The sequence below is a fragment of the Rhopalosiphum maidis genome, chromosome 3 (assembly GCF_003676215.2).
Source record: "Rhopalosiphum maidis isolate BTI-1 chromosome 3, ASM367621v3, whole genome shotgun sequence".
Classification (NCBI taxonomy): domain Eukaryota; kingdom Metazoa; phylum Arthropoda; class Insecta; order Hemiptera; family Aphididae; genus Rhopalosiphum; species Rhopalosiphum maidis.
In genome coordinates, this window is record NC_040879.1 from 59,390,811 (window position 1) to 59,406,826 (window position 16,016).

Here is a 16,016-nt window from a genome sequence, read left to right on the forward strand (position 1 = left end):
AAAAAAAAAAAAATATACACAACACTAATAAACGATTGTCCGTCGTATACGAGTTTATTTTCTCGTATAAATTCATTAAAGGTACCTATGCCCAGCGTGATAAATAAGTTATAGACATATATCTACACGTTTATATTGTTTGAAAAAAGTGACTTTACTAGACACCTTTCACACTACAAATTAAAGTTCATAGCCAGTTCACCAATAACCAATTTTTCGAAAAAAAAATCAACACGTTTAATAATATATAAAAAAAAAATTCAAATTCGGTGACTACTGCTAATATAATGATAGTAATAAAATACAATACTAAGTATTTTCAAAATTTACAAAATTCAAATAAACATTGATACATACATACGGAAAAAAATACAGAGAAACGATTACTTGGTTAAAATTAATTTAAAATTCACGAATAAAGCCAAAACATACTATTTCTGAAAGCAATAGTAAGACAATAGTAATCTTCTAAGTATTGTTAATACTTATTGGTACTTAATTACCTTGTTAAAATATTGTTAGCTAATTTTAAAAAATAAAAATAAAAATGTATTGCTTTCGAGTAGGCACTATATTCTCTACACTACGGTGATAGGTAATAGAATTTAATTTAATTCATGAATATACGGATGTCTGGGAAGACTATTCATGCAGATGCTAATTGATAAATCTTGTACAGATAACCATAGAGTTTTATAAAGATTTGCAGTTCGTAGGGATTTGAGAGGCCATTAAACAAAACGAAAAAGAGTAAATATCAAACTCTGGAATGGTGAAGAGACTTAAGATATTATCTACTACACGATAAAAGAAATATATAATATCACAAGTCGACGAAAAGAATAACTTGAATTAGTAATGTTAAATCAACTTTAATAAAGCAAAATTAAAAAAATAATATATTGAGTTCCAAATACAAAATCGTAGTGTAGATAAATAATTAACTTAGTTGAAAAATAAAGTAAATATATTTGTTTCTAATTATAATTTGCTTGTAACTGCATAGTGTTTATGCATTTTACAATAACCAATTTTCTTCAAATAACAATTAATCATTTTTTTAGTCTTTTAAAGTATTTTAGTGTACTTAAATAATTTTATAATATTTAAAATAAATTTCAAGAATTCTTAAATTAAGTATATTAAATACTTACTGTATATTTGATTTTCAAATGCTGGACGTATTTGTATTTAAAAATCAAATATTTTTTATGTAAATACTCATAAAAATTAAAAATAATTATTTATCATATTTTAAACTAATTTGTATTGTATCTATTATTTATAATTAAAATCAAATTATTAACCACTAATTTTAATGTCAATTTATTTTATAATTCATTAATATGTTTACTGTTATATTAATTGTTAAGCATTTCGTGTTTGAAATATACATTTTTTTTTAATTTCTCGGTATACAATTAAATAGGTAATATAAAGTCTTTAATTTAAAATAATTATACTTAAATGTGAACTTAAAATAAATTTATATAAATTTATTATGTATTTTGTGAATGAATAGGATTGTATTTATGTTTAAATTTAATTTTAAAAGTATTTTTATGACTGAATTTTGCTGAAAATGCATAATATACTGTTACCTTATAAAAATCCTTTTTATTAAATAGACCTGGACAATTACACGTTTGTTATAACTAAATTATCAAATCAAAAAATATCAAATAAATCTAATTTTTAACCAAAATACAATACAATAGTTCAAAGTTGAAAATCAAAATATTTTTAAACTTCAATAAGTAATGCTACATATATATAAAAAAATTTAATTAATTAAAAAAAAAAAAAAACGCAGATCATTGTAAAATCAATACATTTATTGCTTCGCTCGGAATATAAAAATAATAATTAATCAGTTTTAACTACGGATATTGCATGTTTATGGATAAACTTGATTTTAAAATATAAAAACAGTCGCCGGTGAACTGGAAAATCACCACTTACTTTAGTATCTTAATCATGATACATATATCTATAATTTTAAATGGTACCTATATGGTTAAAGTATTTATCAAAATCACTATCATAGATAACCAAGATAATAGTAGGTTTATCTCTAATATATTATGATTAAATCAGATAATTTATAGGTATCAGGTGCGTAGCCAGGATTTATAGAGATAGACGTTTTTATTTTATACTTGCACACTCTTTATTGTCACCTATCTTCGTATTATTAATATATAAAATATTAAATATAACTATAAGACAATACATTCTACTGAATATGTTGAATTTCATTCACATTTAGTATATTTAGTTAAAAGTATGATAGGTTTTATAACAATTCATGTATGGACTGGCTAATATTTTCATTATTCTTATTTTATTTTCTAGTTGGCATTCTTAATCCTAAAATTACATTTAGTATTATATGAACTAATTTCAAGAACTTTCTACCGGTTTTATTATTATGAATCACTCATTACCAGGGCTCGGGACGTATAGCATTTAAAATCTTTAAAATAAACGGTTAAAAACATAATTCTAAGCATTCAAATAAGCATTTAAAAAAAACTTAAATTTGAGCAAAAATATTTAATCAAAAAAAAAAAAAAAACTTTCTTTTTACATGATAAAGTAGATATTATAACATAATTTATAACTGTGCTAAAAATAATATAATTAAAGACTACAAAAAATATTGAAACAAAATGGTTAGGAAAAGTTTCTAACTAAAAAATCAAAATAAATCTTTATATTATAAAAAAATTAAACTTCACTTTCGAGACATTTTGCCTTATTGTTTATAGATTTTCCGAGGGATTTTTTGAAAAAACTATAAAAAGTAGAAACACTGGTCAAAAAAGCACTTTCAAATTTTATAATTGAACACATTTTAATATGACAACACTTCCATAGCACTCTGCTACATTTTAAGTCAATACATAAAAATAGGCAAATGCTTTAAGTCCCGAGCCCTGTTAATTACTAAATTACAATTCCCCCAATTCCTTTATTGTAAAGAATTTCATTCGAAATTTAACAAAAAATTTTTATTATTATTATTTTCTGTTTACCGTGAAAATATATCTTTTAGTGTTTTTAAGAGAACATATAAAGTATATAAGTTGATTCATAATGCCGTGTATATTAAATAAAAAATGCTAATAATAATAATATACTTGAGATGAAACGTAACTATTTGAAAAAAATAAAAATATTACTAGACAATTTCAACTTTTTATTTTTCACTTATAAGTTGATTTTGTATTTATATTAAAATTTTTTAATATTATAATATTTTATAGAAATATGTAATTAGATAGCATAGTAATTTACTGTCGTGTATTTTTTGTTATTTCCATTTTAATGTCAATTCTATAATATTTTTCATAGTATTTCCGGAAATTTCCAACTCCAATTTAAACACAATTCATTTGCAGAGGGTAATTATATACTACGTAGAGTTTCAAAAGTCTATTACTGTTCTTAAATTACATTGAAAACGTACGAATTTAGAGACAATTTATAATAAGATAACTAATATATAATCATATGCATTAAACTGTTCAGTTTTGAAACGCGAAGAGAAGTGCCGGCACTTCTCTCAATGCAGTCATTTTCCGGTTAGGCATAGTATTTGTAGCAAATGTGTATAAAGTACCTATATGGCTTTATCTAATGGTAGTAAAATCTGACGAAGTTCATTTCGTACGCGTTTCGTTTGATCTACCAAAGTACCGTTTCGTGTATGTGCAGTATTCGTAGTCTAGTCGGCGAATAAGATTATATAATATGAGTGTGTGTAAGTAAATAAATGGATGTATAATTAATGTAGCGAAGACAAGTTAAAAATAAAACGAATTTATGTGATCAATTTATTTTCGGATATAAGTCAATTTATTCTTGTCAAACGTGTTTCATATTTCGCACGGTACTGCCCGACGCTTTATCAACATTTTTTTTTTATATGAATATATCAGTCAACCACGAGAATAATAAGAACGGAATTTTCAGTCTCGTGCCTATATTGGGTATACATTATCGCTATTACACAAACGAGTAGGTATACCTATAATAACATGGTTTTGCCTTCACCGCTTGAAGTCTATCAAACTTCATATTTCTTTATTTTTTTAATTTAATTTCATATACATATGAATACTGAACCCCACTGAGATGATTCGTGTGGGGGCCCATGAGTTCAAAAATATAATTACATATAAATTACAAGTATATTATAGTTAAAAATAAATTTACAAAAAGAAATAAGCGTATATGAAGTTGTATACAATTTGAGTTAGGTAGCTTATAATAGTTAAACAATTGAAAATTAGTACAAAAATATTATTACAAATTTAATTCGTAAGGAGAATCCAATAGCCACTGTAGAATGCTCCTTTTAAATAAATTTATCGGAAAGTTTGTTATATAAAATGGTATTTATTGTATAGTTTGGTACCAATTGTTTCGAAATGTCTGCTTGTTGTGGTTTTTTTAGAATTTTTTTTAATGTAAAAATGGTTTTTTGCGTATCTAGTTAGGTTAGTTATCTATATTATTGTAATAATTATCAAGGCTAGGGATGTTTCTCATAACTTTGAAACATTTTTAACCTCATCACGGATGGACATGATTTTTAAATACTGTTTCATAGTAGATATGAAGTGTGTAAAATGATTTTATAGACTTTACTAAAATCTAAATACAATTTTGATACTGACTGTATTTAGTAAAATAAATTAAAACTAAAAACTGGAAATATTACTTTAATATTATGTTAATTAAAAAATCATAGTTGAAGGGTTTATAACGATTTTATTCAATTTGTTGGACATTAATGTTTTTATAGTAGTTGTCTTTTCATTTTTTTTTTTTTTTTTACCAAAATTCGATAAATGTTAATATTCAATATTCTTTAAAAAAATCTAGCGTAATAATATTCAATGATTTAAATTTGAAAAGTGTTATCTATGGTATTTTTAAATTATGATATTTTACTAAATTGTACTAGACTAATATGCTTCAAAATTAAAAATACAATCCGCCGAAATAAATTATAATATATAATACGTATATATACACGCTGCACACAATTGCACTAGCTACGGATTATGTATAATAGGTATTCATAATTTATTACACGGCACTGTTTCGATTTATTTTTTCCTTTAAATGGTGAACACCGTGACCATTAACATACTACTTAAAATGACTAGACTGCTATATATACATAGCTAGCTTCTGCAGTATAGCAAACTTTTTGTTGTGTTTATACTATTCAAACTGTTCACTGCAATGTCTTTAACGAGGGTTTTATGACAGATAACGCTGCTAAATGCTTTTGCTTTCATAATATAATAATAGAATATTTTACATAATACAGGATGATTCTTATATCAAACAACACTCATTATTTCAAAAAGTATTAATGTTTTTGAAAATATTTTTTTACATAGTTTCAAGTTGTTAAAAAACAACGTTTTTATTAAAAATTTATATTTTTTATCCTCATAATTTTTTGAGTTTTTTACTTTTTTGAATGACAACATAGTGTTTTAATTTCATATTCTGAAGCAGAATAATTTTCTAAGTATTTTGATATATACAATTTGAATTTAGGGTGAATATTTTATGAGTTATACTTATTTTAAGTTTAGATAAGCATAGTATAGTAAGTATATACGTGGAGTAGTGGACAAACATTATGCGGGGTGACCCCGTACCACTCCACTCCACGCAACTAAACTTTAAATACGTATAACTCATAAACTACTCACCCTAAATTCAAATTGTATGTATCAAAATACTCAGAAAATTATTCTGCTTTGGAAATGAAATTAAAACACTATGTTGTCATTCAAAAAAGTAAAAAACTCAAAAAATTATAAGAATAAAAAATATTTAAAAATATTAATAATTTTTAGTAAAAACGTTGTTTTTTTAACAATTTGAAACCATGTAAAAAAATATTTTCAAAAACATGAATACTTTTTTAAATAATGAGTGTTTTATGATAAAAGAATCAGCCTGTATATAATTATAAATTATAACTTATTCTTAAAATAGTATTAAATTTATAATAGTTAGGCGGTCACAAAAAATAAACTATAATTTTTAACTGCTGAAATTATTTTAATAAATTAAATAACATACGATAGGGTAATTCATTTTTTTTCCATTTACTAAAATTAAAAATCAAATATAATTACAATTTGTACGCTCTACCAAAAATTAATAACCATTTGTTCTATATAAGTCTAAGCCATAAATCTTACAAAAAAAAAATAAAAAATACATCTAATGCACGGGCTTAAATAAAAAAAAATTGTTTAAAATAACGAGGAGAGTAAAAATACGTGGAAAGTATATACATTATGTATAAAAGGGATGTATTAATAATACATAAATAAACATATATTATTCTACAATATCGAATTTTTTAATTTATTCATTTATTATAGTTTACTATATTATACTGTGAAGTACCTATGATAAATATTATTGTACATAAACTGCACGGAAATAAAATTAATAATCTCTACTTAACATATAATTTTAATTAAATGATAATTTTAAATACCTAATATTTGCCAATATGTATCTGGTTTATTATAACTATATTTCACTTGTGCAACACAAGTGTATACTGTTACATTAATTAAAATATGTATGCTTGCTTAGAGTATATATGTTATTAATCAATATTTATAAAATAAGTATTTAAATACATAAATTATTATAATTATGACCATCGATGTTCATAATTTAAATTTTAGAAATTATCAAAAGAAAACTTAGTTTTAAATCTAAAATGTAATCTATTTATATTTATACATAAAAATATAAATGATAAATAATGTATGAAAAGAAATTAATCTTACAAAATAAAAACAATGAATTATCTAATTCCAAAAACGATCAACTCTTTGTGACTATATAGTAAGGAAAACTTTTAGATGCACTTAATATGAATAATAATTTAAAATCTTCCTCTTCTATGGAAGATATAAGAATATAAGAGCCTTTCTGTTGTATCCTTTATGCATGAATAATAATAATATCTACTGTATGTCCATATGTCCACCGCTTTCGAATGACTCAGATTGTCTCGTACGATTTATACGATAAATTTATAATACATACGTTATTTGTCTACGGTTTCAGTTCATTTTTCTCGAGGATGAAGAACAGAATGTCGTATCAAAAGGAACTACAGATTTTACAAACGAAAGGCTTTCGATGTATAATGATCATTATTTGCAAGGTAAAAAAAAAGTAATGTGTAGTACAGCAATTTATACAGGGAGATTATTCTAAAAGAAACTCATTATTTTAAAACTAGTGCGTGTTTAAGAATATTTTTTTACATAGTTTACCTATATAAATTTAATCCATAAAAAACGAAATTTTTGAAAAAATAAATGTTCTGATTTACAATTGTCATTTTTAATTTTTTTTTTTTTTTGTGAATGGCAGCATATATTTTTATTGTCTATTTCAAGCATTAGAGTTTTTGAAATTTTGGATTTGCTAACATTTTGAATTTAAAATAGTTAGATAATTAGGTATTAACATATCTGTTCTATCTGAAGTTTAAAAGATAAAATATAGTAAAAATATAATTTATTTAATAAAATTCGTATTGTCGACCTTAAATTATTTATAAAAAAATGTTCAATAATTAAAATATTTTTTGAGAAAATTCTATGAAATAATCACTATGTATAATATCAATTTACGTGTATAATTTGTTTTAACAAAATCCTTGTTTTATATTAATTATTAACTTACTTTATTTTATTTTTGATTTTTTGTGTCACGTTGCAACAGAACCGTTTGCAGGCAGTGTGAATCAAACACGCAAGAACGCACAGGAAGAAAACAAGAACAAACACATATCTTACAACATTAACACAGTGTTTAACGGCAAAGATTATTTAGTACGGAGATTTGTCTACATTTTTTTTAAATTATTTTATTTCCGTCAATTATTGTTTGTGATTGTAGTTTGTTTATCCATCGTTCGGTAAAGTGACGTGAAAGAGGAAAACAATGTTATCAGGAAATTTTCAACGGACCGCCTTTAAGTTTCTTTTTCATAATATACTTTTCTTTTTTCGAACAGCAAATGCCGTCGGATCACAGGAACATGGCGCAAGACGGTGTGGCTAGTCGGATGGGTTTCTACAATAATGGCGATCCGCAACAGAAGCGCGAGTCCGAAACGGGTATAAGCGTCGACAGACAATACGACACTGGCTACAATGGAATGCATGAAGGTGAGATGTCAGCCGGTGGATTACCACCGAATGGACAACAGTTATTAATAAGTATGCTAGAGATTAAAAACAAATCGATGTATTTGCTCGCACACGCTCACGTGTATTTGACAATTTAGTGGTAGTGAATCACAAACGATAAAAATTGTCATTGTCGATTACAAAAAAGGTTGATTGGCATCAGTATAAACGATTTAAAGCTAAATTTCAATGATTTAACTGATATTTATTTTTCAGACATAAATTAAGTCGCAATCAGAAAAACTTAGATTTTTTTCCTACAATATCAAAATAATTTAAAACACAAAAATATTTAATCCGTGTGAATCTCAAAATCAAACAAATGAGCTGATGATTAATTCTTTTTGCCAAAACTAGAATACACAAGTCACACTGTTCGTTTTTAAGCCAAAAAGTACCTTATCCTTATTAAGTACCCTCTGGTGATATTCCAAAATTAAAATATAAGAAAAAGCTATATTCAAAAGCTCTTTTAAAGTTCTTAAAAAAGTTCTCAATAATATCAATTAAACGATTTATGGGTCTAGTTATCATAAATAGAGTTAATAATATGTTGAAAATCAATAGCATCAAAATAAATAATGAATACAAATATGGATATTATATTTTCGTAGTAGGTAAACATTATTTTGTTCGTTGACGATTTCACATAACAGTACCGTCGCTTAGCTACCAAAAATATATTTAGAATTTTTCCACGCTACTGTAGGCAACCGAATGTGAAATCGAATGAGTTTGACATGAGTAGAGTCCGGATTTTAATACCCTAATGACTATCAAAAAATGTTTTTAAAAAAATAATAAAAAGTCTTTAAAACGCAGTAATACGCTTAAAAATGTAAATATTTTGTGCTATGTAGACACGCAACTATGCAAGCGATAGGAATACGATGATTTAACTTTCTGAATTTTTAACACTTATTTATCTTATAACTAAACAATTATACCAAATTTAAAACTAATAATAAATAGTATACTAAAAACAATTTCGGTCTTGATGTATCTCAAACCGTCTCGATAAAATACCATATAATCTGATGATCGCTGAAGATAGATAAAGACACTATCAAACTCATGACTCATATATAGAATGATTGACATTTGGAATAGATGAAAAATATCAAAAAAATTTTTAACCCAATATTTCAAAAATAATATTTTTAATATAATTTTTCGAATTTCCTGATTTACAATAAATGTATTACATTACAACGATTTAATAACCTATATGCACTAAAAATAAATACAGTTGCTTAAACATTAAAAAAAAATCGAAATTTTGAAATTTTGTCAAATGTTTTGAGTATCAATATCAAAATTTACTGAAAAACAAACTATTATTGTTTAATTTTATCAAACAAAAAATTAATGGAAATATGATAAAATAATGAATACAAATCAAATTTTTGGACTTGACATTAATAACTTCGTTTTAACGAACTTATTTAAAATTTATAGTATGTACGAAGTAGTGAACCAACACTTTTCCGGGAATTATTCATTTTAAATTCAATTTCTATATATTGAAATGTTTAGAAACATATTTTGCTTTAAAATATAAAACTAAATATGTAGTAAATGTATCACTCTGCATATTGATAGTAAATATATTTTTAAATACCTATTCATAAGATAAAATGGTTGCAAATGATTGGTTATGGTTTAAACAAAATAATGGGTAAACATATAGTATTATTATTACGCTATGAAGATTTTATTTTTATTTTTAATTAGTCGTATATAGAACCGTACTAATATCAGATTTCGTTTCACCGTGATAAATTAATGTCCTCCAATATTGCAGTTTTAATGAATATCCATTGTTTACGAACGAACTCTTCCGTATCGTAGGAAAGCAGTACGAGGAGGCGAAACCTTTAAAATGCCGGCAACCCTGAAAGGATAAAAAGAAAACTCGCAACATATTGAAGCACATTTATAAAGTCCTTCTGAAACCAATTTTGGAGCACATGGTTAACGGATTTGGGTCAAAGCCAAAATAGTAACACACAACTGTTTGAAAATCTGCCAATCGAAACACTTTGCCGAATTACGAAAAAAAGATAAAACAATAGTAATAGTAATAATCATTTTATTTCCATGTACGGGCTTAACGCGTACTTTCAAAGCCTATATTATTATTATTATAAACTAGTATTAATCATTACAGGATATTTTGGATATTTTAACGTATAAATATTGTGTGAAAGGTGTTACCAAACGCGATCGTATGATATAAATAAAAGAAAAAGTTTCCGCAGCAAAACAAATTAGATTTTGATTATATTGTAGGTAAACGGATAACGTTTCAAGACAGGTGTATTCAGACCATACTCTTATTTTCCACAAAACGTTTTAATTTCGAAAAGTTTTGTTTATTGAAAAGTATTTTAAATTAGGAACTCGTGTAGTATAACGAATCCCAATTTAATTCATTTGTTGACTTTGAATTCAACTGAAAAATTCGTGTTGGTTACCCACTAATTCATAATATTATTTAAAAATAAAGAAATTTAATTAATGTTTTCGAGGTACAGAGTAATTTACCAAACATGTTTACTGCAATTTTTTTTCTGTATACTTGAAGGCTTTATTGGTTTTAAACTATACTACATAACTTTCCTTAATTTACGTGTACAAAATGTAAGTTTTTTAAAATATAGCTCTTAAGTAAGGATATTTAAATATTCAAAAAATCACCGTTTAGAAAAATTTGGGTTATACTTTATGTCTTAGAAAAATGTGTATTTGAATAGAAACTCGAAAATGAATGATAAAATCTAGATTTAATAAGTTGTCGTTCTATTACGGAAATGCATCACTAGATCACCAACGAAATGTTATTTGGAATCCCGTATTATTAAACGTTCGTTATATAATATATATTATTTTATTGATGCTTCTTCGATATTCGCCGAGCGCACAAATTTAAAAATTTCCTGACTGCTCCGCGGAAACCCGGTCATTAGCGTTATCGAAGACGCGACGTCTTTCCAAAAATATCGTTATTATTTTATTTTACCACGCGTACATTTTACTAATAATATAAATATCATATTGTCTCGTGATAAAATATGCCGTCCATCCCGTCGCTTATTTAAACGAACGTCGTCCAAATAAGTACAGTGTTTAAAAGCGATTATTTTTAAGAGGATTATCTTGGCATCTTTCGGATAAAAACAGAGACAATATAATTAAATTACGCCCCGTGATGAATGCAGTCAAAATTTACTAAGCCCCTTTATTCCGAACGTTCCCTGAACGTACCGTTTTTCGGATATTATTGTGTTTTATTTTCATATTTAGTGCTATTGAAGTTTTGAAAAATGATGTTCGAAATTGGTTCATTAGTCGGGTAGATCACTTTGTGATATTAATGATTTATCCTTCAAAACCTCTACGCGAGATGGTATTAAACATTATTTATAGTAAAGTGCACTGAGTTTATTTCAATATTCATTATGCACGTTGGACAATATTATTATTATATCTAAAATACATTCCAATACTTTCAATGCTAGTAATAATAACAATTATTATTATTATCGAGATATTGCAACGGATTACAACATATTATTATAATTTATAACGATATATTATTATGCACATATGACTTAAAAATCGAATTATTTCAATTAATAATGTATTCGTTCAATGAAATAAAATAAAATATTGATCACTGCAGTTCATTCAATATTTGAAATATGTTTCGAACGAAAGACTGTGCAATTATTATAATATCCCTCAGTAATATAATTATGTGTAAAAAAAATAAGGTAGTAAACAATTAATGATGCACTAAAAAAAACACAATAGAAGAAGGACGTGTTGTATAAAATGATTGAATGCGATGTCTGTCACGACTTCACGAGCCCGACTAAAAAAAAAGTAAATATTTCAAACGACCACATTGGTTATCTGAAATATTTTCATCCGATAGAAACAGAGTACACAAAAAATGATGTTAACGATGTTGGTGGTAATGGAGAGTTTACTGTACCCACCTCTTGTAAACATAATGATTCACCGAAAAATGTTTACCATCCTTTTTCTTCAATACGTTTACGCTGTTATTCAAAATTCAAATATTAGAACTTATTATTTTTTTAAAGGTCATATTTTAAAATGTTTAGTGTAATTATGTATTGTAGAGTTAAAAATGTCTATTTTTTTTAAATGAGGATGTTTATATTACCATAGGTGTCTATTAAGTACTGAGTAGACTTTACTCCTTTTTAGTAGTACAGGAGATCTCAAAATTTTTAAAATATGATCTTTAAATTTATGTAGACATAGGTTCTAAAAATCATTATTTAAATAAAATAATTATTAAAGAAAAAAGGTAGGCAAGTAGATACTGCTTTGATGTACATTAGTTATTTAACGAGTCACTACTATGATTGCGTTAAGTTGACATTTTACGATGTATCTTCAGAGCCGTGCCGTTAAGATTTGGCGCCTAGGGCAAAATTAAAAATATTCGCCCCCTATTTTATTTATCATTATGCATTTCAATTTTTTTGGCGCCCCTTTTAAACCATGCGCCCGGGGCCCAAGCACCCTAGCCCCACACGGCACGGCTCTGTGTATCATTGTATACGAAAACAATTATAAGAGGAAATTATGTGTATAGGCCTATAATACCACTAAGTATATTTTGTGATATTTATTGATATAATAGCTATTAAAGTCATTTATTTTATATTGAGTATTATGGTAGGTTGATAACATTTTTTTTTGGATAATGTAACATTTAATTATTATAATAATATTTGTGGAAATTGCAATGTATTTAAATAAATCAAAAATAATCAAAATATTATGCATAGTAATATTGACAAAATAATAAACATTTTTGCTTGTTGACAATATTTTATATTTTACAGGTGAATATCCAATGCCATATTTGTATAGGTAAACATTTGATGAAAATTTCAAGTACCTATTTACATTCATAGATTTTTGAGTTTCAACAAAAAAACAAAATCGATTTTATTAAAAACTAATTTTGCGTAATAATTTGTTTTTACATTTTTAATTTTAGTCTATTTAAATCTAGATCAGAAACTACACCCAAAATTCAATATCAAAACTTTTTTTTTAATTACTTATTGAGTATAGTTAGTATACTACACACACACAAACACTCGTTATATCAATAAATTCATCGCTTCGCTCAGAATCTAAAATAATCATTCTCAAAATAATAAAATATTATATAATAACGATAAATATATAAATTAAATCATTTGATACGAATCAACAATACTTAATAATATATTCTACGTATAAGAAACACTGTTTTAGCTATAATAATATTTAAAAAAAACAACTTCTGACAAATTTTTTGGATGTTTTTAATTGGACATCTACATTAAGATATTTCGTGCCGTCAACGTCATAATGTATTTGAAGCGTAATTTTCGTATCTTTTTCATATATTATATTACTATGAGAAAATATGAATATTTTAGGTTTGTTATTGGTATACGAGTCATGCACGATTAAATTACATTAGTCTCCGATTGGCTCTCGAAAATTGCTCTTAATAAAATAAAAATGTTTCGTCACGTATTAATATCATGTTATAGCGTACAAGAAATGAAAAAGAAGATCCATTAGCAAAAAGCTCAAATCATTATAAAATTAACGTTTCAAACATGAAAACTATCTCTAAAGTCTAAAAGTGATATTCGGTTACTTTTAACTCAAAAGACAAAATAAATACATTCAAGAAATAAAAACATGTCCTTGAAAAATTCTTAGTAGGAAACCCGAGAAAGTTAATAATTACCAGGTTCACTTATAAGCCATACCTAACTCACACAAGTCACACACAGTTTCCAAATTAATCAGTCAAACAAAAAACCAAAAATTTACATTAGGTATGCCTCATCATGAAGCATATTCCCACTTATTATTATACACAAATAAAATAATAATCTACTTATATATATATATATATACGTATTATGATTTATAATAATAAATCATATCAACTTTCAGCTAATATACATAATTAAAATAATAACATGTTATCTATTCTTTCAAAACCAACCATAATATATGATATATTGATGTAGTTATTTTTTTAATGTTATACTCGTATATTCTTCATCGCGTCTGTAACCCCAAAAATGTGTGTATTATCTTTATACAACACTGTTCGATTCGTGTATAATCGGAACTCGGAAGTGGTTATATGCAAATAATAATAGTGATAATATACTCTATACATAGTTTTTTTTTTTTTATGTTTTACAGCTGATCGTGGTCGGAGCAGGAAGAAGAAACGTGACTTTTTTGGTGCTATGAGGACTCGGTTCAATAGATCAAAGTTCAGGTCCAAGTCGATCGACGCCAATCAGCACGACAAGTACAACGATTTGTACGGTCTGTCGCCGGGACAGGCGCGATCGATATCGGCGGATGGCACCAGGAACTCGTCTGAACCTTCCATTGGTGAGTGAAACCTTTATTTACTAACGACACGTCACACGTGTATGAACGAAAAAGTAAAAAAAAAAAATAATTAAAAATACGTAAAAATATAATACACATACTGCACGTAGGCAGGTTTTTCATGTATAACTACTAAAATAATATTATAATATATGTAGTTATTTTTTTATTACTCATTTTATTTCATTGCAACATAGCATTATAATCATATTTTACTTTTTTTTTTTTTATCATGATCGACTTTTCATATTACCTTACTCCTTTTGGAGTAGAATAATAAATTAATTTTTTTGAAAATTTGTTTTCGTTATAACTTTTCCAAAGTACATCGTATTTATACATTTTACATTAGTTGTATAAATTTTCAACTTCTATTTATGTACTAAGAAATAAAGACAGTCGTTAAAAAAAAAAAAAAAAACGATACAAAAACAAAAATGCATATTTTTTCGTAAATAATTGATGTTGTAATAAATACTTTAAATCGTATCAAATATTTATAAATATTCAAAAAAAAAATAAAAAAAAAATACTGAACTAGTAATTTGATGTAGCCAGTTAAAGCGATCACCCCGTGTAATCAGTACATTTGAGGGGGGAGGGAGTTAGTTTAAATTAATAATGAAATGCCAGAGGACAGGTCAATATTAATATAATCATATAGATACACACACGTTTATATATTGGTATGCGAACTACTGCGATACAATATTATGGAGTCGTGTAATAACAATATACATAACGTCGATACGGCGCCACTAAAATTTAAATAAACAGAATTGGTATAATAGGTGAATAATACCATAATAGGAATACTATGTACATTAAGTAGATCGTAGATATATTATATCGCACACGCCACACAGCGTGTAGAGAGCTTGTTATACATCAATAATATTAATTATTTATTTAACGAAAACGACACATAATCAAAAATATATATTATTTAACCAATGTATTTTTATAACAGTATAATATATTAGTATTAAAACAAAATAACTAAAATCGTTATCCTTTGTTTAAACTGATTTTTCTAATTATTTAAAAAAATGACTGATGATTTTCGATTTTTATCTCATAAAATTATTAATTAGATCCAATTTAATAGATACAAAAAACCTCAATGTAAGTCGAGGAGTAGAGCGTTTTATTTACTAGAAAAATTATCCTCCTAAAAAAAAAAAAAAAAATAAAAATACTTTATTGTAGATTTAATATGTTCATATAACTATGTATATTTAAAATATTTAAAAAAATAAATAAATATTATTATTATCAATTTATAGTTCA

The 16,016-nt window shown here is 25.6% G+C and overlaps 1 protein-coding gene across 1 annotated transcript in view; it reads left to right on the top strand.

Annotated features, from left to right (window-relative positions):
- LOC113556585 overlaps positions 1-16,016 on the top strand; it is a 113,528-nt gene that overhangs the window by 70,613 nt on the left and 26,899 nt on the right. Inside the window, exons 8-11 of the mRNA XM_026961629.1 lie at positions 7,129-7,228; positions 7,795-7,904; positions 8,090-8,243; positions 14,529-14,726. Coding sequence (XP_026817430.1) covers positions 7,129-7,228; positions 7,795-7,904; positions 8,090-8,243; positions 14,529-14,726 — 562 coding nt within the window. The remainder of the gene's footprint in view (positions 1-7,128; positions 7,229-7,794; positions 7,905-8,089; positions 8,244-14,528; positions 14,727-16,016) is intronic.